The sequence below is a fragment of the Hypomesus transpacificus genome, chromosome 1, assembly GCF_021917145.1.
Source record: "Hypomesus transpacificus isolate Combined female chromosome 1, fHypTra1, whole genome shotgun sequence".
Taxonomy (NCBI): Eukaryota; Metazoa; Chordata; class Actinopteri; order Osmeriformes; family Osmeridae; genus Hypomesus; species Hypomesus transpacificus.
In genome coordinates, this window is record NC_061060.1 from 6,190,700 (window position 1) to 6,215,750 (window position 25,051).

General features: G+C 44.7%; 2 protein-coding genes across 5 annotated transcripts; one reads left to right on the forward strand and one right to left on the reverse strand.

Annotated features, from left to right (window-relative positions):
- Positions 1 to 616: 616 nt before the first annotated feature.
- On the reverse strand, positions 617 to 5,983 carry ube2d2 (ubiquitin-conjugating enzyme E2D 2 (UBC4/5 homolog, yeast)). Its single transcript, XM_047019474.1, has 7 exons — positions 5,699 to 5,983; positions 4,362 to 4,425; positions 3,388 to 3,419; positions 3,201 to 3,278; positions 2,810 to 2,915; positions 2,125 to 2,218; positions 617 to 1,786 (listed from the first exon to the last, which is right to left on the reverse strand). Exons 1-7 carry the CDS (start codon positions 5,720 to 5,722, stop codon positions 1,741 to 1,743), a joined length of 444 nt encoding a protein of 147 aa, XP_046875430.1. The 5' UTR covers positions 5,723 to 5,983; the 3' UTR covers positions 617 to 1,740.
- Positions 5,984 to 6,851: 868 nt separating this feature from the next.
- Positions 6,852 to 22,361, forward strand: ppp3cb (protein phosphatase 3, catalytic subunit, beta isozyme). Of its 4 annotated transcripts, none has more exons than XM_047019436.1 (14): positions 6,852 to 7,222; positions 13,341 to 13,541; positions 14,500 to 14,624; positions 15,179 to 15,290; positions 16,499 to 16,644; positions 16,836 to 16,975; positions 17,976 to 18,053; positions 18,638 to 18,732; positions 19,144 to 19,269; positions 19,393 to 19,470; positions 19,557 to 19,641; positions 19,774 to 19,871; positions 20,355 to 20,402; positions 21,670 to 22,361. In XM_047019436.1, exons 1-14 carry the CDS (start codon positions 7,174 to 7,176, stop codon positions 21,846 to 21,848), a joined length of 1,560 nt encoding a protein of 519 aa, XP_046875392.1. In that variant the 5' UTR covers positions 6,852 to 7,173; the 3' UTR covers positions 21,849 to 22,361. The 4 variants fall into 4 exon arrangements, with proteins under 4 accessions (XP_046875392.1, XP_046875408.1, XP_046875400.1 ...); XM_047019444.1 differs by lacking the exon at positions 6,852 to 7,222 and adding an exon at positions 7,780 to 7,879; XM_047019452.1 differs by lacking the exon at positions 20,355 to 20,402.
- Positions 22,362 to 25,051: the final 2,690 nt, after the last annotated feature.

Genomic DNA, 25,051 nt, shown 5'->3' on the forward strand with positions numbered 1-25,051 from the left:
CCCATTTTTGAGTATATGCACTATAGTTTTTTTTTCTGTCACTTTTTCTTTTTTACACACAAATTCAAAATTGTTCTTTTTAGAGCAGGGGCCTCCAGCTCTGTTCCTGGCGAGCTACCTGCCAGTTGGTTGTTGCTTGAACCAGTTATTTGACCTGATTCAACACTACGTTACCCTGATCAGCCAGCTAATTATTTGAATCAGGGGTGCTAGATTAGTGTTGGAGTCAATGCACCAACCTCTCAAATTAAAAACCTATTGAGGTATCAATAGGTATTTGAATAGGTTCAACCCTGAAATAATTCTGTTTTATTTTGCCCGGTTTCAATATTTCTTTATAAAAATAATTTGTATTTCTGATCTTAAAGACATTCTGCAACTATTTGTTAAGGTGTACTGTGCTTAAGCTACTAGCAAAATCAAGGAATGTGTGCACATTTCAACATCATAGCATACAAAAAACTCTATAAAACCATTCCTCAACTTGCTGTCAAGGCTTTCTGAAAATGTAGCCGTCTTGAAAGATGGACAATACAATGTCCAAGATCATGGAACACAATCGTTTGGACCCTCCCAAGAACCAAGTGTTACAGGCTGGGGAAATCAACTATGGACGCTGGGGTCATGGTTTTTATTACACAGTTTAATCAACACACAAAGCTCAACGAGCCTCTCGGGTAATTCAATATACAGAGTTTGTGTGAGGAGCATGTGTCCCTCGCACCCAGAGCCCAAGCCAGTCCCACAGCCTTGCAGATGTTAGCCTCTAATTCAACAATAGCAAAAAAATAAAATAAAAAAATAAAGAACACCAAAAAAATAAAACCTAGAGTTATAGGGAAAACATAATGAAACACGGGTTAAACTAAGAATGTTTACTTAAATACCTGGTCCAGAAACTCCCGTTTGTAACAAAGGTGGTGTTGGTGGTGAAAAAAAGGGCGTTAAGTTTGTGTGTGCGTGCGAGAGGTGAGGCTCTCACACCAGAGAGTAATGTGGTGACAATAGAGGGGATGAGAGGATCACTTCATGTCCTTTCATTGAATCTGAGAGCAGACCAAAAGGCCATACCATTTATTTATATTTTTTTAATGCATCTTTCATTTAGAACCTGCTATGATTTTAAAATAATTCCTCGTACAAAACTGCCCTCGACACAATGTGAGGTGGCCTTCCTGAAATCACCTGAACACCTCCAAAAACCAAACAGAGACAGGGATGAGGGGGTGGTGAGAGTACAAACCCCTCTGTCAGGTCCCCATGCCCACCCACCCGGCACCACCCCAAACCCATTTCCCACCCTCCCTCCCAGACAAAAGAACAAGACGGTCCCCTAGTCTAACAAATGATAAGGAATGCTTTTAGAGTCATAAACACTTGGAGTGAGTGAGTGAGTGAGGATGCAGGTAGGCGGGCCCGTGTGAGGAGGGGGAGGAGCCTACCACCCTACAAAGTGATCGAGAGTGGGCGAAGGAGGAGAGTGGATGGGAGGAGGAAGAGGAGAGAGGGCTATGTTTGCAGTTTGAGAATATGTACACCATGGCAGCCTGGTTCAGGGGAGGAGGAAGGGAGAAAGTAGGGAATTTAATAGGTGCTCTGGTAAAGGGGAGGGGTGGCTCAAAGTAAGCACTCCAATGGAAACCAACAAAGATCTTTCGTTTTCGTTGTTATTTTTCTTTTCTTCCGAAGCTTCCCCTAACCTTACATGTCGAGGTGGTTTGCGATGACTCTACCCCAACACTACATTGCATACTTTTGTGTCCATTCTCGAGCTATTCTGTTGTACCTGGAAGTAAAGAGAAGAGGGAGTCAGTCTTTTTGCTCATTAATAGAGGACATTTGATCACCAAGTCAAAGTTTCTAATGACAAAATCTAGTGTTACCGACAAGGGTTCGAATACACCTGCAAACACTTAAATGTACAACTGATTTACGCTCTTTTGTGTAACAGAGCTGTGACACCTAAGCTCACGCTCATAAGGTAGATCAAACAAACCATAGGTGTCTCAAACAGTTCCCCATCCAGTAATGTATTACAGACATACTACCCACAACTGTCTACTGTCAAAGGGCTGGATGGACCCATGGATGTGAGGTGCTCAGTCCAGCCACTCAGATACTCACTTTTCCCTGTCCGTCTTGTAAATGCGGGCGATCTCAGGTACTAAGGGGTCATCCGGGTTTGGGTCGCACAGCAGAGAGCAGATAGACAGGAGAACTGAGAAAGAGGACCAAGTCTAGTTTTACTAAGGGGGAACCTTCACTCAGAACCACATACAACAAGCTACTTTTAGTACTGGTTCTGAACCGAGGAACAGATTAACCATAGACTATGTAAAGACATATACGATAACTTCTATAAAATATGGTTAGACTCTTTGGTCTGCCAATTTGAGTGAAGAAGCACGATATACATGCACACCAGAGGAAGCACCAGACTTTTTTATTCTAGGAGGGGTGTTCCCCCTTATCGTTGTGTGCCTTCCGTAACTCCCCTTTATGACAGAGGCAGGAGGGAACAGGAGGCTGGGCAACAGTCCAATGCATATAAAAAGGTGCAAGCACAGACAGAGCCAAGGCGAGTGACTAGCTGGAATGAAACACAGATCCATACTTCAGTGCTTTCATAGCCTCTTCCTACCACACATCGTGAATCACTGATTTAAAGCAGTGTGTGGAGATATACCATGGCCTCAACTGCCTTAGTGGTTGGTGTAAATGAGATTGCTACCCAATCTCCGTCATTTTGCATGTTATACGTCAAGGCGCGAGTAGACAATCAAAAGGTGTGATCTACAGCTGTGCGTACCTTTGGAGATGGTGAGAGCAGGAGACCACTGTGATCGCAGGATGTCGAGGCAGATGCTGCCGTTGCTGTTGATATTTGGGTGGTAGATTCTTGTGGTAAACGCGACCTGGCAAGAGAGCGTGAAGGTGGGGGAGAAAGAGAAACAGAGAGAGGGGGGGGGGGGGGGTGAGAACATTTAACAAAATCAGGAGGGGAAAATTTGGGTCAAATATGGTTGCGTACACAAAAATCATCCTCATTCAATAGTGACAGTGTGCATAAAAAAATTGAAATCTGACAATGTTGCACCATCAACAGAGAGACACATCGGATTGATGAATACACAGCATGTTTTTTCTGTTTTTGAGCATACATGCAGCACATGCACCTGCGTAAGCACATGCAGTCTCACCTTTGGCGGTTTGAAGGGGTAGTCTGTGGGAAAGTGAATGGTCAGGAAAAATACCCCACCCTGGTAAGGACTGTCATTCTGCAAGGAAAAGAAAAACGTATTAACATAAAATAACTTTATGTTAAAGAAAACTCTACTCTGGGCTGTCTGAGAGATGGCACTGTTATTCTGAAGCTGTCAAACTTACCGGCCCCATTATTGTGGCTTGCCAGTGAAACACTGAGAAAAAGAGAAAGAAAGAGAGTCAGACATGCTACAGGAAGAGTGGGTGTGTAACCTGCACTTGTACATCTTAATTGGCCATGTCAGAAGCATTTAGACCTATCTATTATAAAAACAGATATACCTCGACAGGTATATCAGTGGTAGTCAGAGCAACTAAGCAAATGGGCATTGAATTTAAGCAAATAATACAGACATCATTACAAAAATGACAATGGCCTTTTCCTATTATCCTGTTTAAGACATGGATCAGAGAGAGGTTCCTCCCAATAACAGAATCTCAGATCCATATTTTGAGGTTAAAGACTGTAACGATGAGCCCACAGTCCTTTGGCCTGCTGTGTCTCTGTCACAAGATGTCATCCATTAAAGTCACCTGGCAACTTAGTTCCTGCTACATATTGGACATCATCTCTTATTTGGTAACAACAATCCATAATCAATTAATCATTGCAATGATGACTTTGTTTCCTCCCACTGATTGGTGGAGTGTCAATGTGGTGTCACTAACAAGTTAAGTCAATAACCCCATTGCTTTGATATTGCAAGCTAAAAAACCCCCACTGTGGTCAGGTACTAAGAAATACTTGTTGGATTGAAAATTACAGTGCACTTGGTCTTGTAGGTGAGGTAACAGAGGTGAGGCAATTAGTGGTAAAACAAGAACTTTTTTGTTCTGATTAACTATGATGACTATGTATCATTAGATTAGAAAAGGACTGATTCTTTAGAATCTTCTGAGAGCTTTAGACAGACGTAGTCTAATATCTCATAAAATCTACTTCCATTGAGTCACAAAATAGAATGTACTAAATTCACAGTAACTCATCTTTATGTCTTCTCTGCCTGAAGGTTATAAGCATAACCTGAGCTCTATTAATGGTTTATTATGGTTACTAACTAACCAGTGGCGCTAGTGGCTATGATTAACAAACTTACTGTCATCCCCTACTGGGCCTGCGGAGCACTGAGCTGGAGGGTCCCTCGCCAAGTCATTCAACTCCTGGAGGGACAGAAAAGACAACATTCGTTTCTGGTAATAACTAATTATTACAGAAGTGTGCAATGATTGGGAAGAAACAGAGTTCATAAACAATGACTGGCACCAAACAACAAATTATAGGCAGTAGGCACCCACATCGTAGGTACATGACTTTGTCATGTAAATAAGTTACAGGACCACTGTTGCTGCACTGAAACTCATACGTGAACATGAACTTGCAGGTCAGAATTTACTTTTACATACAGTAGGCAAGCATTTAACCACCTATGATTATCACAACCAAATTTTCATGGAATTATCCAAATATTATTCTCCCAAAATCAAATCTCGGATAGTTTAGGTGGAAGTATTGGGCCTAAATTAAACAAGCGCTATTTGGTTGTTAAAGCATGTGTTTGGTGGTTGCTTACAAAGTTCCAGTGATGGTTTGACATTTCTAGCCAGATACTACCTAATGTAAAATTTGGAAAGTCATACAACTTGAATAAGCGAGTTAGCTAGCTACAGTAGTTCTACAGTAACTGTTTGTAATTGTAGCTAGCTAGTGTTTTTTACTATAGCTAACTGCCAACCTAGTCTAAACCTGTCAGTGACATCGTTGCATAACTGTTTGAACTGGATAGATAGCTAGCTCTAGCTGGCAATACAAAAACGCTCTCGGGGTCCCAGTTTTTAAACTAATCCGTCAAAACAGGGATGGGTATAAGGCTAGCATAGCCAGCTCCATATCTTGTCATTCGAATACCGATATTCGCTGGCTTCGGCGCATCGGGATTGAGAACCTTTAGCTTGCTGGCTAGCAACGTCATTGCCATTTGTCGCTAGAGCTTGTTAGCTGGCGCGAGGCCCTTTCGATACATAACGAGGGTTAGCTGGGATTGTGCATTTCCTTCGATTGATAGCTTGTTTTTTTGTTGTTGCAGAACGCACTTATTCACGTTAACACTTAAAATGTGGCTGGCTTGTTGGGTAGGCAGTTAGCTACTGCAGGGGCCCTGTATGGTTAGCGGCTGACCGAAGGCGCATTGCTTCACGGCACTGGCATACACTTCACTGGCTAGTACAAGCTAGTAATGTGGCGCTAGCTGCCTGGAATGGATATAAATAACGGCTTGGTTACCATATTGCTAGAAACAATCTGGATATTTAATTCACGACATCTTCAACATTGTCCATGAAACGTATCTATCTAATTATTACAAAAATAAAAAGGACTAGCTTGTTTACTCAAACCGCGAAACTGTGGGCCTCGTCGCTGACTTCCTTCTCTTACCTTGTGAATTCTTTTCAGAGCCATTGTTGTGCTAGTAGCGCTGCTGTCACCGAAAACGTGTTATATTCGATTGAAATTTCAGTTGATGGCTATATCCGAGGGGCAATACTTCGCACTATATATCAACCAACACCTTTATTCAATATGGATATTACTGATCACTCTAAGAAAAGGTTGCCGATCGAATTTTAAGGCGAAACTGAAAGATACAAGGGGGTAGAACCGCGGTCCTTCCTCCTGCTGCAGCGGCTACCAAACCACTCATTCAGCACTGATCGTAGAAACCCTTCCGCCAACATGCGCATCCATCACAGATTTTCAGTCCCATGGATTGCGCTGCGAGAACATAGCAGTGCAATTGACGTCATTCCGGCTCTGGAAAGGAGACGGGGTGTGAGTGTTTTACATTGATTGTTTGAACCAAAATGGCTTTCAAGTATATATTTGGCATTGATGTGAGTTTAAGAAAGGTATTAGAAAATGGTTTACACAACCATATTTTACAATTGTAGTATAAGATATATGTGGGCTTTTATTTCTAACAGTTAATTTGAGCATTTTGAAATTACGCTGATAAAATATTATAGGACATTAGGAAACATATTGTGAAGTTTATTACACGCGGAGTGATTTGAGAATAATACATGGTCCAATCGCTAGTATGCAGCCAGCACTTCCAGGAAGTGTCCGCTCATGTCACATTAAACAATTTAACGTCAACAAAAGTGCATACAATATTGTAGGGCATACATGTTAAAGTATATGCTGATTCACACCTTCATATAGGCCTACATGAACAAATATTTGCCATACTGTATTTGAGCTATTTTATACTTAGTTATTCGACATGTGAAATGGCAAAAATGGAAGCTTTAGAGCCGTACTATCCTATTGTATACCCTACTACTGTCCAAGACTATACGCGAAATGATTTATGTCACACACACACACGCATGCACACGCACACACATACACACACACACACACACACACACACACACACACACACACACACACACACACACACACACACAGAAACAAAATAAGGGGTTGGTGTGAAGGGAAAGCCCCATATAGCGTCCACATGATGGCGGTATGAGGCAGTCCCTGCTTTTTGTGCGTGGGAGTTCCTCCTTTCGCCATTCCGGGGTGTTGTCGCACAGTGCACGGAGGGTGTCCTGAAGTGAAGAGAAAGCCTGAGCTTTTCTCGCTCTCCCACTCCCAAGGGCATCTCCCCAAGTGTTTTCTCTCCAAACTCTCAACAGTCTTTATCCCATCCCAACACGGAATTCAACATGATACAGAAGGCAGGTATAGCAAGTCCTTCGGTTACCGCAGCAAGCTTCCCTCGTCTGAGACAGCACGGAGACACCGAGTGATGCCATTGCAGCAAACGCACCCCACAACCGAGCAAATTCTACGACTACCCGAGGACCCCAAACCACTTGCTTGGCCCCAGACAGAAGCACCCAAGGATGTCCGACAGCAGCCTGAGCTTGAACCCCGACGACCGGTTGATTAAATGTAGGCTATGCACGCACACGCACTATACAGTGATGACTGTCTGTGTGTATATATATGTTTTGGCCTCATAAACGCAGTAATATTGCTGTACATAGCCTACATGCCATCCATTTAACCCATATTTGAACCTGGTCGCAGCCACTTGCTCTTTTTAGCTTCAAAAAGGTGGGGGCTGTCGGGGAACAGCTGTACCAACAAATCCAGTTAAGTTTATTGACAGTCCAAACCTTTTGGAATGACAGTCTTCTGCCATTTTGTGCAATATTGTCAGATCGGTCTCCGAATAAATTATGAGAATGCACTTAGAGGAAATGCCCCCTTATAATGAGGCGCTGTGCGCTCTGAGCGACGGTGATGCTGCATGAGCTTGATTTACGCGCCCAGCGCCTGGTGGTGGGTACGTGTACTGTTACAGAATAGGTTATACCCAAGAGAGAGAGAGAGGGATAGAGAGAGGAATAGAGAGAGAGCGACAGAGAGAGAGAGAGAGAGAGAGAGAGAGAGAGCAAGAGAGAGAGAGAGAGAGAGAGAGAGAGAGAGAGAGAGAGAGAGAGAGAGAGAGAGAGAGAGAGAGAGAGAGAGAGAGAGAGATTAGCATCTCGTTCCAATGAAACATTTCTGGCAGTTGGACGATGACAGCGAAAGGCAGACTCAAAGGTAAAATTGTTATTCATTATAGCTTGCGTATTCAATTTTGAATCACACAGTGCGAACGCGTATGTCAGATGATGAGATTGTGTCATGAGTTAAAAGCCTAAGGATTCGTGATTGCAACGATGTGAAAAGAGAGATGCTTTGGGACTTGTCACTTCGCGACCCTGATTTTTTTTTTTTAATGAGATCCCTTATGTTGTCAAAATCGGAACGTTTTGACGTGGACTGCTTTCTACCCTACGTGCTTTATAGTGTGGCCTACATCGGCTGTGTCTACATTTGGACTCATGGTCAGACAATCGATTCATTTGGATGTTCCTGGGTGACAACGTCGGTTCTGTGAGAGACCCAAATTCGATCCATGGTTTCATCGCTTAAAATCATCCACGTTGTTGAGATGTTATTTTTTTCGTTGATAAAGGACCATGGCTTTGACGTGTTCTCTGATCTCTTGTACGTTTCGCCTAAAGAAATGATGTGCATTCGCGCGAATAGGCTATGCACGTAGGGTCTCTTCTCGCTATATATCGGCCTCCCTGGTTTGTCTGTTTCACTGACAGTCAAATGAGAGACAAAATGGAGTTTTGGAATGCTCAACTGCGGAACAGCATATTGTAGCCTATTGTTTTTGTTAAGGGCGCATGGAGGCTATTATGATATTATTGCATGATTGGACTATGGAATATTTAAACACATGTATGAGAGCGGCTTTTACGCGTGGGCTGCAGACAAGTTGAAGGATGTCCAGTATAGCACATCACACCGTATTCGCGCAGATTGTCATATTTAACAGGGTCACAACAACCGTGGCCATGCACGCATCCAGTAACAAAACAACAATGCTTCTGTTAACTCAGGATATCTGCTGTAACAAGAGAAAAGAGACTGATTGACTCGTGGGGTGGGCATGCCCGGGTTTTCCGTGCGCGCGTGTATCTGCGTGTGCGTTAACTTGTTTGATGTCCGTGCGCTATGCATGCGCGCGAACTTATGTTAGATAGTGAGTACGTGTGGCGTGTGGTTGCGCGTGCACGTGAGTTTGTGTGTTGGAACGCAGCTGGGTTAGTGTACTGTTCCAACAGTGGGACCAAGCTGTCAGTGATCCATAGGCCGACGTTCGTACACACTCCACTCATCGCAATGGACAAAATACATGCAGTGAAGGTGACGATTAAGGCCATCACATATACTTTTCTGGTTAAGGAAGATGGAATGGGGAAGAGACACATAGAAGTATGTTGACAGTTGGACGAACAGTTTAAAGCAGTAGGACTACATGGGCACTTATAAAGAAGACTGCAAGATAGTAGGATAGAAAAGGGATTTTGGAAGGAGAGCTCAGTAGCACAGATGAATGAGGGCACTGGACTGGGAGTGTGGGGGCGAGGTGAGAGAGAGAAGAAGAGGACATGACAGGAACAGGGAGGAGGTGAAGGGGATGAGGAGAGAGATGGAAAAGGTCACATGGTGACAGTCAGAATCTCCCCTGACCAATGGGATCACAGTATCCTTTAGTTGCAGTTTCATTGGTTGACAGTACAAGTGGGAGGAAATTATCAAATTGTTCTGAAATTAGGAAATAACCATTGTGCAAAGCCTAGGTTTCTCCCAAGGTGGATTGTCTTATATTTTGTCAGTGCTGAAGTTCAGTGGATTTAGTCCCTGTTAGTTCCATGATCAATATGTTGTTTTTTGACATTGAGGGAGAGGACTGATGTAGAGATGATTTGGTAAACCCAGCTCCTGTGATGAGTTACCATTTTACAGTCAAATTCAGTCTGGCACTTGACTAGCTAGATAGCACCTGGCCACCTTCAGTTCAGCCAGCTAATGTGTCCAGAGTTGGATGACCTGAGTTTGATAGCTGTTCTGCCCCACTGATTTTTTACCAAACTAAATCATCAGAGGGCTATTGGATGGCCCACTTTTGAAGGAAAACTGCTGCCTGCAGTATTTTATCCTCATCATGAGTCATGCAGTTTTGTATTTAGGTGATTGCCAGCTGATGGATGAAAGTGATATGACAAAAATATTCAGCAAGTCTCACGCACACATACCCAGTTTCTTTTTCCAACATGTACGAACACAGACACACACATACACACACAGACACACACAGACACATACAGACACACACAGACACACACAGACACACACAGAGCCCTCAGCGTGGCTTAGGGCTCCCTGGGCATGTCTTCTTCTAGTCAAACATGGTGTCCCCTAGGTTACCCAGGACGTTCTGTGAGTGTGTGTTCTGAGGTTGTGTGCCAGAAGGTGGAAGGGGGGGGGTACACGTAGTCGGAGGGTTACACCTTGACAGTCACCTCCCAGTCCTGTGGGTAGGGTAGCAGGGCGGTTTATTTTAAGAGTGGGTACTCGAGAGAGTGAGATAGAGAGAGAGAGAGAGAGAGAGAGAGAGAGAGAGAAAGAGGGAGGAAGGAGGGGAGAGGGAAAAAGAGAGAAGAGGAGAGGGATTGTCTAATGAGGACATGCTGTTAGGGGATGGGCCGTTGTTTCTCCTAGTGTGTGTGTAAGTGTGTGTGTAAGTGTGTATGTTGTATGCAAGTACCGTGTGTTTGTGTGAGTGCATGTACACAGATAGTCCTTCATGTGTGCAGCATGCATTAATTGCATAACTTCAAACAAGTCCCCCCTTCCACACACACACATTCATTTCCACCTTCAAAGACCCGTGGATCTGTTTTAGCTGATTTGGGTCAAAGAAAGGTACTGGCTTACACACACATACACACACACAAACGACGCATGTGCACCATCACACCCCCTTCACAGTCACACTTTACACAGTCACCCTTCCCTCCTTTCTCTCTCTCTCTCTCTCTCTCTCTCTCTCTCTCTCTCTCTCTCTCTCTCTCTCTCTCTCTCTCTCTCTCTCTCTCTCTCTCTCTCTTCTTGTTGCTTGCTCCCATTCTTTCCTCCCTCCCTCCCTTTCCTGCACCCCTTCATTTATTTATGTCAAGACAGGCGGTGGGGATGAGTATCTACTGAGATGTGTGTGATTGTGTTCTGGGGGGGGTTCTGTAGAGGGCAATACATTTACACACACAACAAACTTTGTGCATGCACTTACAGTGACATACACACACATCATCAGAATTAGTCAACAACTGGAGCTGAATACGCTCTCTCACTCTCTCTCTTTCTCTCTCTCTCTCTCTCTCTCTCTCTCTCTCTCTCTCTCTCTCTCTCTCTCTCTCTCTCTCGCTCTCTCTCTCTCTCTCTCTCTCTCTTCTCTCTCACACACACACAGATCCAGCAACAGTAAAGTCACATGGGAAAACCAAGAGACAAACTAACACACCGTTTGTCTCAGGAGAATGCTGTGCTGTCAGAAGTGTAACTGCAGCAGATGCTAGATTGGAAGGTTTGGACATTTTAGGACAAGGACAAATGGCAAGGACAAGGACAAGGACAAATGGACATTTTATGTTTCCAACTGTCATTAGACCAAGGCTATTATTCATTTCTAAATGCAATTTACCTCCTGAGTAGTTGGATGTTTTAAGCAGCATGATGTTTGCTCCTCTCCATTCTTTCTCCAATCTGCCCTACTTTTACGTTCCTCTCACTATTGCAGTTTGATATTTGGCGTGCTCACACACTACCGTCTACACACCCACAGCTTTTGGGTTCTTACATGCACACACATCTTAGGCACATACGCATACAAACAGTACATCCAGTATTGACACTCTGACATCCTCTCACACACACCCAAAGGTGTTACTCTTGTCTTCCGTAAGACAATGTTATGGTCAGGCTTTATGAATGTAGATAGTCATTTTTTAATGTTATGAATAGCAAACACTTTTCATCTGCTTCAGCTTGCTGAGCTATGGTCTCTGCAGTGACTGAACCCCATTAGAGCCCCCTATGGTCTCTGCAGTGACTGAACCCCATTAGAGCCCCCTATGGTCTCTGCAGTGACTGAACCCCAGCAGAGCCCCCTATGGTCTCTGCAGTGACTGAACCCCAGCAGAGCCCCCTATGGTCTCTGCAGTGACTGAACCCCAGCAGAGCCCCCTATGGTCTCTGCAGTGACTGAACCCCAGCAGAGCCCCCTTGTGACGGGTGTGATTGAGGGGTGAGGAGAGGGGGAGGGAGTGGGGGGGGCTGGCGGGTGTGATTGAGGGGTGAGGAGTGGGGGAGGGAGTAGGGGGGCTGGCGGGTGTTAGTCCCTGGTAATGGGCAAGGGTCTGGTGCTGGGTAAGGCGCAAATACAAGGTGAGGCTCAGGAGAGGCAAAAAGAATCGGACCATCATGGAAAAAGAGTGCAGCGCAGAAGAGAGAGAGAGATGAAAGAGAGAGAGGGAGAAAGAATGAGAGAGATAAAAGAGGGAGAGCAAGGCCTACTTTCCTGTTCCTGGGTGTGATCTAGGCCATTATCTGTGTTAGCACTGGTGGGGCTCCAGGAGACTGTGGATCCTGCAGAACAATACCTCAATGTGTGTGTTTGTGTGTGTGTGTGTGTGCTTGTGTGCGTGTGTGCATTCGTCATCTTTTATGCCTACATGCACCATTACATGATTGTGCCTCTTCCAGTTTGGATTCCATTGTGTGTATGTGTGTGTGTGTGTGTGTTTGTGTGCGAGTGTGTACTCACGTGCAGCTGTGTGCTCTTGCTGTATCATTCCCCTCGTCAGTCAGCCCCCACTCTCCAGTGGTGCCCTGGGGGCCTTCATTATGTAAGAGAAACACTGCTGCAGAACGGAGGCCGATAACTCAGCCTGCCTGAGCAACCATAACACACACATACACACAAGACAGACTTACTCACACTAACAGACAGACAGCAATGCTATGCAACATACATTTGACACAACGCACTGCTCTCCGTCTCTCCTCTGTTTATCTCGCTCACACACACACACATATGCAGACACACACTTACAAACACACACACACTCGTACACATGCACACATTTCACATATTCACATTTGCACACCCTATTACTGTGTCTAGGAGGTGTGACAGCAGTCCACTAACGATGAGAGCGGAGATGAATTTTGCTCTGTCGATGCTGTGATGATGTTGTTTACAGATGGAGGCTGGAATATGGGAAAGCATCCTGGTGTGATACAAAGAACATAGAGTGTAGCCCTGTGTCCCTGCGGTATGCTGTGTGTTTGATGGGAATTCAATCTCTCTCTCCCCCTTCACCCTCTCTCCTGCCACACTCCCCACCCACCCATCTCTCGATCTGTCTCTCTCTCCCTCCTTTTCTGTCTTCTTTTTTCCCGGCTCGCCTTCCTAACCCTCCTCTTTTCTTCCACCCTTACCGCCCACCCCCTATCTCTCGCTTCATTCCTTTTTTTCTGTCCTTTTTTCCCCCCTCCTCGCCCTCCCTCTGCCTTTCTCTCCCTCCCCCCCCAATCCTTCCAACCCTCCTTCCTTCCTTCTTTCCTGCCATTCCCCCCCCCCCCCCCCCCCCCCCCCCCCCAGCGGTGCCGTTCCCCCTGAGCCACCGGCTCAGCATGAAGGAGGTGTTCGATGGCGAGGGGAAGCCCCGGGTGGACCTGCTCAAGGCCCACCTGACCAAGGAGGGCCGTCTGGAGGAGGCGGTGGCTATGCGCATCATCAACGAGGGCGCCGCCATCCTGCGCCAGGAGAGGACCATGCTGGACATTGAGGCGCCCGTCACAGGTGAAGAGGAGGAGGAGGAAGGGGGCGGGGGGGGGGGGGTTGCAGTTAGAAGAGGGGGAGGCAGGACAGATCATGTGATGTGGGGGGAGGGGGGGAATGTTCAATATCGAGTTTGACCATCACCCCTGAGGGGGTGTTGGGAGGTGCAGAGGGGGACACACTGAAGGCAGGAACAAGATAGAGCATGGGGGGATGGGGAAGGACAGGAGGCTGGGAAAGGAGAGTGAAAGTGCCAGACTGGAGTGCAGAAAGGCTCATACAGTCTGTATCAATGAACAACTGATTGATCCATTTGGTTTACTGACCCCTCCTCACTCTGTCGTCCTGCTGTGGCAATACAAGCCAGGATGTCCTCAATGTTACTCACAACATGGGCTATGTCAATATTCACCAGTGTGATGCTCCATAAACTGAGATCAGAGGCAAAGAGAAGAGAGCAGTGGAGGAGGATGGGAGAAATGGATAGAAAAAAGGGACAGGAACTAATACGAAAAATGAGTATAAAGACTAAAAAAGACACACAAAGTGTTTGTGTGTGATGTTTAAATCAGCATGCAAATGTGAATGAGGTGATAACATTTCCACGTGGGCTCATATCCCACTTAGCGAGAGAGCGAGAACACAGCAGCTGGGCTTTCACAAGTACAGGGCCTCCGACGGCCAGACAACCAGGCCGGATGACAGCCACACACATCTGAGCTCTGGATCCATCTTTGTGGTGACGCTTGTTCAACTTTGGGGAAATGTTGCTCTAAAATGCTTTGATGTGTGTAATTATTCTACGATGTTGATCCCACATTGGCATTTTGTTAGTCTAACGTCTGTCTTACGTCGGTGTCATGCCAGTCCAACGTTGGTCTGACACTGGGCTGCATTGAGTTGGGATATCCCTGATGAGTTCAAACTGTACTAACATTGGCAAAGCGTTGTTCTAACGTTGCAAGGCGTTGCATTGCAGTTTGTGGCGACATCCACGGACAGTTCTTTGATTTGATGAAGCTGTTTGAGGTGGGCGGATCCCCTGCTACCACACGCTACCTATTCCTGGGGGACTATGTGGACCGGGGCTACTTCAGTATTGAGGTGAGTAGGCACACAAAACCCCCTCTAGTGCACTTTATAGGGTATACTACCTACACTAGAGCACACTACTATTATAATATTAAGTACACATTACAGGTGCTAGAGAACTCTACATGTATAGTATACTGTATAGAAGTGGTAGAGTGGAGTAGATACTCTGAATCCACTTCTCATGTAGATTTTAGTGGTACTTTGTAGACGTTAGTTTTTCCAGCGTTCTGTATTGAGCACATTTACTGAAAACGATGATTGCTATCTGTTCAACCAGTGCAGTTCTTATATTATATTGATTCATCTTGTTATTTTTCTTGTGCCACACAACAAGACCTGTTTGATCATTGATGGAACAGAGACGTGATAAACCTCTGTTTTTCTATGATAAGCATCAGAATGTTTTAAATTGTGTCCCTTACAATGGCACGATGACACAACAAATGACTTATCTGCTTTCACAGATGGGAGGCAATGTTTGCCTGCCTGTGACATCCTTTCCTTTGTCTCCCTCTCTCTCTCTACCGCTCTTCTGACATTCTCTCTTTTTCTTTGTCTTTCAGTGTGTGTTGTATCTGTGGTCATTGAAAATCCTTTACCCAAAGACGTTATTTCTTCTACGGGGAAACCATGAATGTAGACACCTGACAGAATATTTCACTTTCAAACAAGAATGTGAGTATCTATCCATTTACTTACATTCCCATCCCTTGTCTTCCTCACTGTTTTCACTCAGTTCCTTTCAATCACTTTATAGTTTTTTCCTTTTATTATGATTTCCTTTCTTTTTTCTTTGTGTCTTTTCTATCACTTTCTATCCCATTTCTCGTTCAATTTTTTCTCACCTTCCTTTCTCCACCCTTTTCATCGAACTACACTTTTGTTTCCACTTCTCTGTCATTCCTCTGTTCATCCTGCTCTCTCTCTCTCTCATCCCTCCTCCATGCTATTCCTTTGTTATCTGCCCTTTCTCTCCTCTTTGGTACTTCTTCCCTCTCTTTCGTACTCTACCCTTTCTTCTCTCACTCCTCACTCTCATTTTCTCCTGCCTATTCCTCCCTCTCTCTTCCCTTCATCTTCTCCTTTCTCCTTTGGTTCAAAATGACAGTGGCCTGTCATAGAGCAGGTGATTAGCAGGAAATTAATTTGGCTCTCACTGATTGGCCCAGGGACATAGACTACGGAATGTGATTGGCCATGGGACGAAGAGGCTAATTTCCCCTGATGCTTATGGCGAATAGTGGGCGCCCTCAATTACCATCTGCTCTGTGTGTATGTGTGTATGTGCATGCCTTTTCATGAGATTGTATCTTGTATCATGTGTTTGTCTTCATGCGTATGTTTGTATGCATTCAAGTGTGTGTGTGCATGCATGTGTGTGTGTGTGTTTACATGTGTGAGGACTGAGCTGATGACTGGTGAGCTAGTATTAACTCTGACCACACTCAGCAGATGGAGAGACTGACAAACACACTAACTAAAACACTCACACAAACACATCACAAACAGTACACACTTCCATGGGCATACACAAAGCTCAAATTTATAATGGTTCAGATCTTACAGTGTATCGTGTTTCAGTTCAACTTGCTCTTACTTTCCTATCACATATCTTTATCTCTTCACCCTGACCCATCTTTCCTCTCTCTCTCTCACTCAGTTTTCTTAATCCTTCCCTTGCTATGTCATTCTCAATCTATCCCATCTCTTTTGCTCTTGCCATTCCCCCTATTTCAAATACTTTTTTGTCTATCTTTCTTTTGATCTCTTTTGATCTTTCTTTGTCTCTCTTTGTCTATGCCCCCCCCTCTCCCTTACTCCCTTCTTTCTCCTGTTCTCTTGCTGTATTAGCCCTCTCACCCTCTGTCTCGGTCTGCCCCCAGGTAAGATCAAGTACTCGGAGCAGGTGTATGACTCCTGTATGGATGCGTTTGATTGCTTGCCCCTGGCAGCCCTGATGAACCAGCAGTTCCTGTGTGTCCACGGAGGGCTCTCGCCAGAGATACACACACTTGACGACATAAAAAAGGTGCTCACTATTCCCACCCAAACACACACACTCCCACACAGACACCTTTCCGATGAATGCCGGTTTCCATGGTAATTCCCCCCACGATGTGACACCGCTTCCCCTCTGTGTGGTTGTAGTTGCCGATGGAGACGACTCTCTCTGAGTGTGTATGTGTGGTTCTGATTCTCTTCTTTTCCTGTGTGGCCCAGTTGGACCGGTTCAAAGAGCCTCCGGCGTTCGGGCCCATGTGTGACCTCCTGTGGGCCGACCCTCTGGAGGACTTTGGCAATGAGAAAACACAAGAATACTTTGGACACAACACCGTCAGGGGCTGCTCCTACTTCTACAGGTACAGTACACACACACACACACACACATTTACACAGTATATTATACAAACACACATTGCGCGTATAGTATCTTATGTATACATACAGTTCACACACAAACACACACACACACATACCAACCCTGAATGGTGAGATACATCAAGACTTGGTGGGCCTGTTGGTGTTTGTAGAGTACTCTGGGAGAACAGAGAGATGTGAAAGCCAGCACTCTCCAAAATGCAATATCCAGGAATAATTGGGTTTGTGTATCAGACAGAAAATATTGGCCAGTTCAGCTACAGCTACAGCTCTCTCTCTTCTCACACAAACACACGCACACACACACACACACGCTCACACAGACACACACACAAACACACAGACAGTTCAGCATAAAACGATATCCCAGAATCCCTAGGGATACTGCTCTGTACTGTTTCCATGACAACTGGCTACTACTGCCAGATTTGAAGTGAAAATTAAGATACAGTGAGAGAAGAGTTAGAGGGATGGAACGCTGGAGAAAAAGAGATATTAAGAAAGGAGAATTTAGAAAGAAAGAGCTTAGGATGACATGAAGCGGTTATAAGGAGACAGTGATAGACTAGTATGGTATTTAACTGCACTACATTCACTGCTGTTTGCTTTGGCTTTCCCCTTAACATTGTTTACCTCTATTGTTCAGTTTATACTCTTTTTTGCCACCTGGTGGTGAAAGAGTGAATGAAATCTAAGTCTGTTACTACCAACACTCAATGCTCATTTGTATTTATTAGTTTTCCATGGGGAAGCTTATTTGGGACACAGTCAAGGTTTGGTTAAGACTTAACAGTTATGTCTCTTAATCCCTCTCTCCATTTCCCCCGCCCTTTAATGTTCTGAAACTTTCTTTACCTCCGTCTTTCTTTGTTCACCTCCCTCTCTTTTTTCCATCTCTCACTATCCTTCTTTATTTCCCTCCCCCTCTCTGGTTGTTTACCTTCCTCTCTGTCTTTCTTCACCTCCCTCTCTGGTCTCCAGTTACCCTGCGGTGTGCGAGTTCCTACAGACCAACAACCTGCTGTCAGTTATCAGGGCGCATGAAGCGCAGGATGCTGGGTGAGTAGCACGTTGTCAGGGGAACATCAGATCTACAGAACGCAGCAAACCCCCCCTACATCTTCCCCTGAACGACATCGATACTGCACATCGTCTGTGAATTGCCTTGTGTTAAAGCTGCTGTCTGTCTTTCTGGCCTCCTGTGTCCCTTTACATCACAGAAACTCAGGGATTTAACGGATCGCGTTACTCAAACACACCAAGTTTGTTAGCTGAGACTGCGATGTTGACATTCCCTATGATAAATACACTATCAATAGCAGCGCCTGTAACCCGTCACCTCCCCAAATGTCAACCACTCATGGAAATACTGTCTGATTGTGTAACTTTTATAGTTTCTCCTGAAAGCCAAACTTAGCCAAGGCTGTTAATTGAACTCCCTCTCTTCAGCAGCGTTTATGAAGTCAATCAGTTTCTGTCATATCTTGTCAATCTTAAACTCTTAATTCTTCATATTTATCCTGCTTTCCATTTTCATTTCTTGCCCCCTTCATTCTCCACTTCCATCCACCTCCCCTTCTTCCTCTTCTTCACCTACCCCTCATCCTCACCTTGCCCCCTCTTCCATCTCCTCCCCTCTAAAGGTACCGGATGTACAGGAAAAGTCAAACCACAGGCTTCCCCTCTCTTATCACTATATTCTCTGCACCCAACTACCTGGACGTGTACAACAACAAAGGTTTGACATGCACACACACACACACACACACACACACACACACACACACACACACACACACACACACACACACAGGCAGTACACTTCTTGCACAGACACACACAAACACGTACACAATCACACACATATTCACATGCAGAGATGCATTCAAATTGGTGCAAGCACATGCCTCACTCAAACAAGAACACACAAGACCTTTTACAAGCGTGCACATGTATAGACAAACGAGCCCCCCCTCACACACACACTCACACCTCTGAAGCACACACGGTAACAGTGTGTAACCGGGGTGTCCTCTTTCTCTCTCTCTCTCTCTCTCTCTCTCTCTCTCTCTCTCTCTCTCTCTCTCTCTCTCTCTCTCTCTCTCTCTCTCTCTCTGTCTCTCTCTCTCTCTCTCTGTCTCTCTCTCAGCGGCGGTGTTGAAGTATGAGAACAACGTGATGAACATCCGTCAGTTCAACTGCTCTCCTCACCCCTACTGGCTGCCCAACTTCATGGACGTCTTCACCTGGTCCCTGCCCTTTGTGGGAGAGAAAGGTGGACCACAGCTGAGACACACACGTAGACACACACTCAATCTTTTTTTTCTCAGTTGTTCTGTATTGTTCACGCACACCCTTGCACACACGTGTGACTCTTAGAGTGTGCATCATTCCACAGTGACCGAGATGCTGGTGAACGTTCTCAGTATCTGCTCTGATGACGAGCTCATGAACGATGGGGACGAGATCTATGACGGTAAGAGGGACCTACCCTTTACTCATGATTTGGACCTTGTGATTGGTCCTCTGCAATGTCCTCATGTCTTATTCGTTATCTTACAGCCAATGCAGCAGCTGCCAGGAAAGAGGTCATCAAGAACAAAATCCGAGCGATTGGGAAGATGGCAAAAATGTTCTCTGTCTTACGGTGAGTGAGACAGTGTGTGTGTGTGTGTTTGTTTGTGAGTGCACATTATCAGATGCGCTCTAGTTTCGCTCTCTCTATTTCTCTCTGTCTCTCACCACCTCTCTCTCCTTCCTCCCCCTCTCTCTCTATCAGGGAGGAAAGTGAGAACGTGTTGACCCTGAAGGGCTTGACTCCCACAGGCATGCTGCCCAGCGGAGTACTATCCGGAGGGAAACAGACTCTCCAGAGTGGTGAGTTCAGAACACACACGAGTGCGCACTCACAATGAGCGTATGGATCATCTTCCTTTCCTCCTTTACCTTTTTCTTTATTTCTGTCAGATCCTCTATCGGTCGTGCTCTGTCACTGACTCACTCACTCGTGCTCTGTCACTTCCTCACCTCACGTCACCTCACCAACAGGACTACTAACGGCAGCTGGTTGTGAGTGTGTGTGTGAGAGAGAGATTCTGCGAGAGAGCGCAAGAGCGTGAGAGACAGAGGGAGTGTGTGCCGACGGGAGCTAACGCTAGCTGCAGGACACGCTAGCAACCAAGCGCCCTCTCGAACGGTCTCTGTGTGCCCCTGTGAGCGTTTGCATGAGTAAAACAACCCCCTCTTTCTTTCTCTCGCTCTGTCTCTCTCTTCATGGCCCCTATCTCTCTCTTTGCTCTCTTTCCTTTTCTATTCCTCCTTTCTTTCTGCCACCTCTATCCGTCTCTCTGCATCCCTCAGCTACCATTGAGGCCATTGAAGCCATCGAGACAGTTGAGGACGCTGAAGGTAATTGCTCACTGTATCCACTCATTCCACTGTGTGCCTGTGTGTGAATAAAACAAAGGTGGAGAGAGGTGGGGTTGAAGAGAGAATGAGTGAAAGAGTGAGCGAGAGAGTATGTGTGTGTGTATGCGTGTGGGTGTGTGTGTGTGTGTGTGTTTGTGTGTCTGTCAAAGAGAAAAGAGAGAGATAAGTCATGTAGTACTTATCTGCCACCCATCCACTAGCCATGATGCCATAAACTTACCCGCAATGCATTAAGCTAATCTAACAGCACTGTTCATGGTAACGCCTGACTCTGCTTATGCCCGGCCCACCGCAAACACACACTTCCTAACCTTGACCCCTCTCAGGAAATAAAAACACACACATATACACACACATCCCAAATGTGTGCCTGTGCGCACACATTTCCAACGAGTGTGGACACACACATGCACAAATATACCCTCCTACACACATAACTTTCAGTGAGCATAGGCCACATTTGATTGGTTGATTAGCTTTATTCCCAGTCACATGAACCACTATCAGCCCCTGCTTTGGATCTTGTGTCTAAAATGTGACATTTCATGATTTCATGATGACCAAGAAAACGCATTGCCGGTGCAGTCTCCAAGTTGACTGTTATGAGTCTGCAAAAACACACAAACAAAACCTCACTCCATATTCTAGCAGTCATAACATTTCTACCAAGTGGCAGTTTGCATCTAACATACACACATAATCCTCCTACCAGACGAAGCGGTTTGCCATTGCAGCCTCCTGCATTGTATCCATACTAAGACTGAGAAGATCATGTCATAAATGTGAACAGGATTTTTTGTAGGTTAATTATACAATTTCTTATCTGATTACAGTGGGTCCGTGGTTTGACGTGTTTGACTACAGTCATTCTGTGTCTTGTATATTGTTCTATTGTGTTTGGTCTACCCACTGTCTAGTCTATCATGTTTGTGTAGTATAGTTCTGTAGGCTAGAGAACTGGTAATGGTGTGTATTAGCTATGTTGTTTGTACAGTATGTGTACTCTATTTGTATCTGTTTACCAGACCTGGGTCAAATACCATTTGAAAATATACTTGGGCTGGGCTTGGTTTAGTCCATTCAGAACATTGAAGCAAATAGTATCAACTGTCGCAGTGATTGATACATACATTTGACCCAGGTCCATTGGTAACGTACATGACTTGTACTTGTAGTCTGTGTCACAGTCTGGAAATGAGTGGCGTGTGTTTGTGCAGTCCACTAACGGCGTGTGTTCTTTCCCCAGCAATCCGAGGCTTCTCCCCTCAACACAGGATCAGTAGTTTCGAGGAGGCCAAGGGGCTGGACCGCATCAACGAGCGCATGCCCCCCAGGAGAGACGTGGTCAACAGCGTGGGTCTGTCCATGGGCCGCATGAACATGGGAGAGCCCAATGGCACCGATAACAACAGCAATATACAGTGATACACACACACATACATTCACGCAGATGAATACATACCCAGACATACACACACACACACACGTGCAGTGTATACACTAGCAGAACATACACAGTAGGCATACTTAGTGCAAACACATTTGGAAATACTCATATGCAGAAATGATATGTACGAACGTGTGCATAGACAATAATACACAAACGCACACACATAAACCTCCTCTCTCCCTACCCCTCCTACTGCTCGCCAGATCTGTGTGTGTGTGTGTGTGTGTGTGTGCTTGTCTGTGAGCGTGCGTGTGCATGCGGGTGTGGCAGAACTCTGCCATGAAAGGCTGAATGAGGCCTCTTTTGGACTAACCAGCTTCTACAGAAAGACAAACTACAAGTCCCATCACCACCTGACCACAAAAGGAAGATCTACAGAAAAAGTACAAATGCAAGACAAGAGCTATACTGTTCATATCCTGTGTGGTGGACTGGCAGTTTCAGGTGGCATAGATTGGTATAACCGGGGTTGGAATCAGGGCTAGGGAAGGGGCACTGGGGTGGTGGTGGTGGGGGGGGGGGGGGTGGAGGGGGACTCTCTGCCTGTGAATTTCTGTTTCCTTTGCATCTAAACTGGAAGCTGTTTATAAGGCTGGTTGGTGTCATTTACTTGATTTTCTAAGGACATAGCTAGAAATATTGACTGGATGGTTGTTGTCATACAGTGTGTGGGAGTTTGTGCGTTTATTTGTGTGCGATTGTATGTGTGTGTGTGCAAAATTGTATGAGTTCTTATCTATGTGGGTGAAATTTTAATTGAGTTTTCATCTGCAAATGTACGAGAAGATCTTGCAATCCAAGCATGTTTTGCTACTAGTACTAAAAGAGAATACCAGGAAACTTCACTTATTTATTACCAAGCTGGACAGACAATTGAAGAAAAACAACTGTGAAATGCAGTAGACTCACAGTGCAGTACAACAGACAGATGATGCCCAATAAGATGGACAAGGTTGTAGCCACAGACCTCATATCTGTTCAGAGACAATGTGTACCCATCGAGCCTGACCTAGTAACAAAGGCAGAAATAAAACACAGAATGGACAGTTAAACACAGAAGGCACATGTACAGGAAACATGTGGATTAGAACAGTTGATTTGAAGTCCATTCCATGTATTATATTTCTAGACTTTTCGCATATTCTGTCCAGACTGGATTATCATTTTTGTATTATTACTTTATTTATTTAATGAAACTTCTTTTAACCACTTAAACCTGGTGTTTTGTTTGACCAAGGAAGTGGAATGTTTGCATTAAAAGATTTGCTGCAACGGCCAGAAGTCAAAGAGGGTTATTTGTAAAAGCATTTATAGATGCATCAGTGCATGCGGTTAAGTTCTCTGATAATGTGAAAAATTATAATTGTGCTGTGTTTCACTATCGTAAGTTCTAATATTTTTCTCGCTTCTACTTAACTTAGGGATGCTAATTTCGTGGTACATCATTTTTTACTTTCATTTGGTTATTTATTTTGTGCATTTAATTTTTTTATGTTTATTTATTTTTGTCATGACTGTACTCATAATTTTTTTTTTCTCTCTCAATGCTGTACAAAGATAGTACGCTTATCTGAGGCGTCTGTCCCCGAGACTCATCCTCTCCTCTCTTCTTTGTGGATGTAAAGGAGATGTTTTGAATATTTAACTGATGAATGACCACACTATATGAGACACCGGCATTCAGGCAGCCAGAGCATGATTGCATGGTAAACTCAAGTTGTAAAGGCCAAGCGGACACACCAACACATACTGATGTGTGTCTCCACATTTTAAAGGAAAAGTGTACTATAATCATATTTCTTGACAATATTCTTGTTCTTTGATGATGATGATGATTATGATGATAATATTCTTCTTATTCTATCTTATTATTATGGACATTATTCTTAAACGCTCTACTGATTACTCTCACATTGGGTCTTTTTTCTTTTCTTTTTTTTGCTGATCCTAATTGGTCTCATTGTGCTTTACTTGGAGCGGTGAACCCTTGGGGACCTTGTGCCATAGAGTTTGTGCCACGGTTCTATCTCTCTCTTTCTCTGATGGACTCCCCATTCACTCACACACTGTAAGCATGCCCCACAGGACAAATCACTTTTTTTACTCTTGAATAAAATATGCATGAACCTTTTGTAAACTTCTGCTTATTTTTTCGTGAAAAATCTTTTACGTCTTCAACCAATATCAAAATTTAAATCAGCACTGGAAGTCAGCAAAGTTTGACGCAATGTGTTTATTAGAATTCAGAGTGACAGAGATTTCAGCAAACGTGAGCAAGATCCCGGGATCAGACTAAAGTTTTCTCCGGACATTTCACTTTTATAGTCTTCCCCCCATTGTAAGGTAATATGGAAGAATATTTGTTGGTTACATATACATTAGGCATACTTACTCAGTGGGTCCTTTGTCTTACGGAATTCAAATTACAGGTACTGTTGGAGCCTCGAAAGTGGTTCTTAGTGTAGCAAGAATTAACAGGCTTGGAGTCAGGAGATTGATTGCAAAGGCTTTCTTTATTGCCAGGTATTTTGGAATATTACGCAGAGCTTCTCTAGCCAGAGAAGTCTCTCATACGCCGAGCCTCCCTAGCCAGGGAAGTCCCCCCATGCATTCAATAGACAAGAACTTTTATACAGTCTTCCTACGTCACACACATCTGTTGGCAATTATCAGACACACACACAGTTTGTTCAAGATCAACAGATACCCTCCCTCACGTGGCCATTCTTCCACAAACCATGATTCTTCTTGCACAATCCGTTTCTTCTTGCACAATCCTATCAGGTCATCCTGACCTGATTTCCTCTCTGGAAAGAACATTCTAACGGGAGGGGGAGAGTGACTCTCCCAGCTCCCTCTTTCCCCATTGAGTGTGGGGATAAACAAGTCTTCCTCTTCTCATCTGACCCCCGTCCTAGTTGACTCCTCTCTTGAGGTCACAAGGTCACAAAAAATCCCTCACAGTACTTTCCTTCATAGACAAAACTCCCAATTTAGGCCTTCTCTGACCTTGAACAGCCAGCTGCACCAGGCTTCTGGGTGTAAGGCCACATAGCTTGACTTCCTGGTTCTGGAAGCACACCCATTGTGCTCCCCCACTCAGCCCCTAATTATCCGGTTCTTAATATTTTGGGATTTATTTATTCTACCATTGTCTAGGGATAACAATAATCAGTTA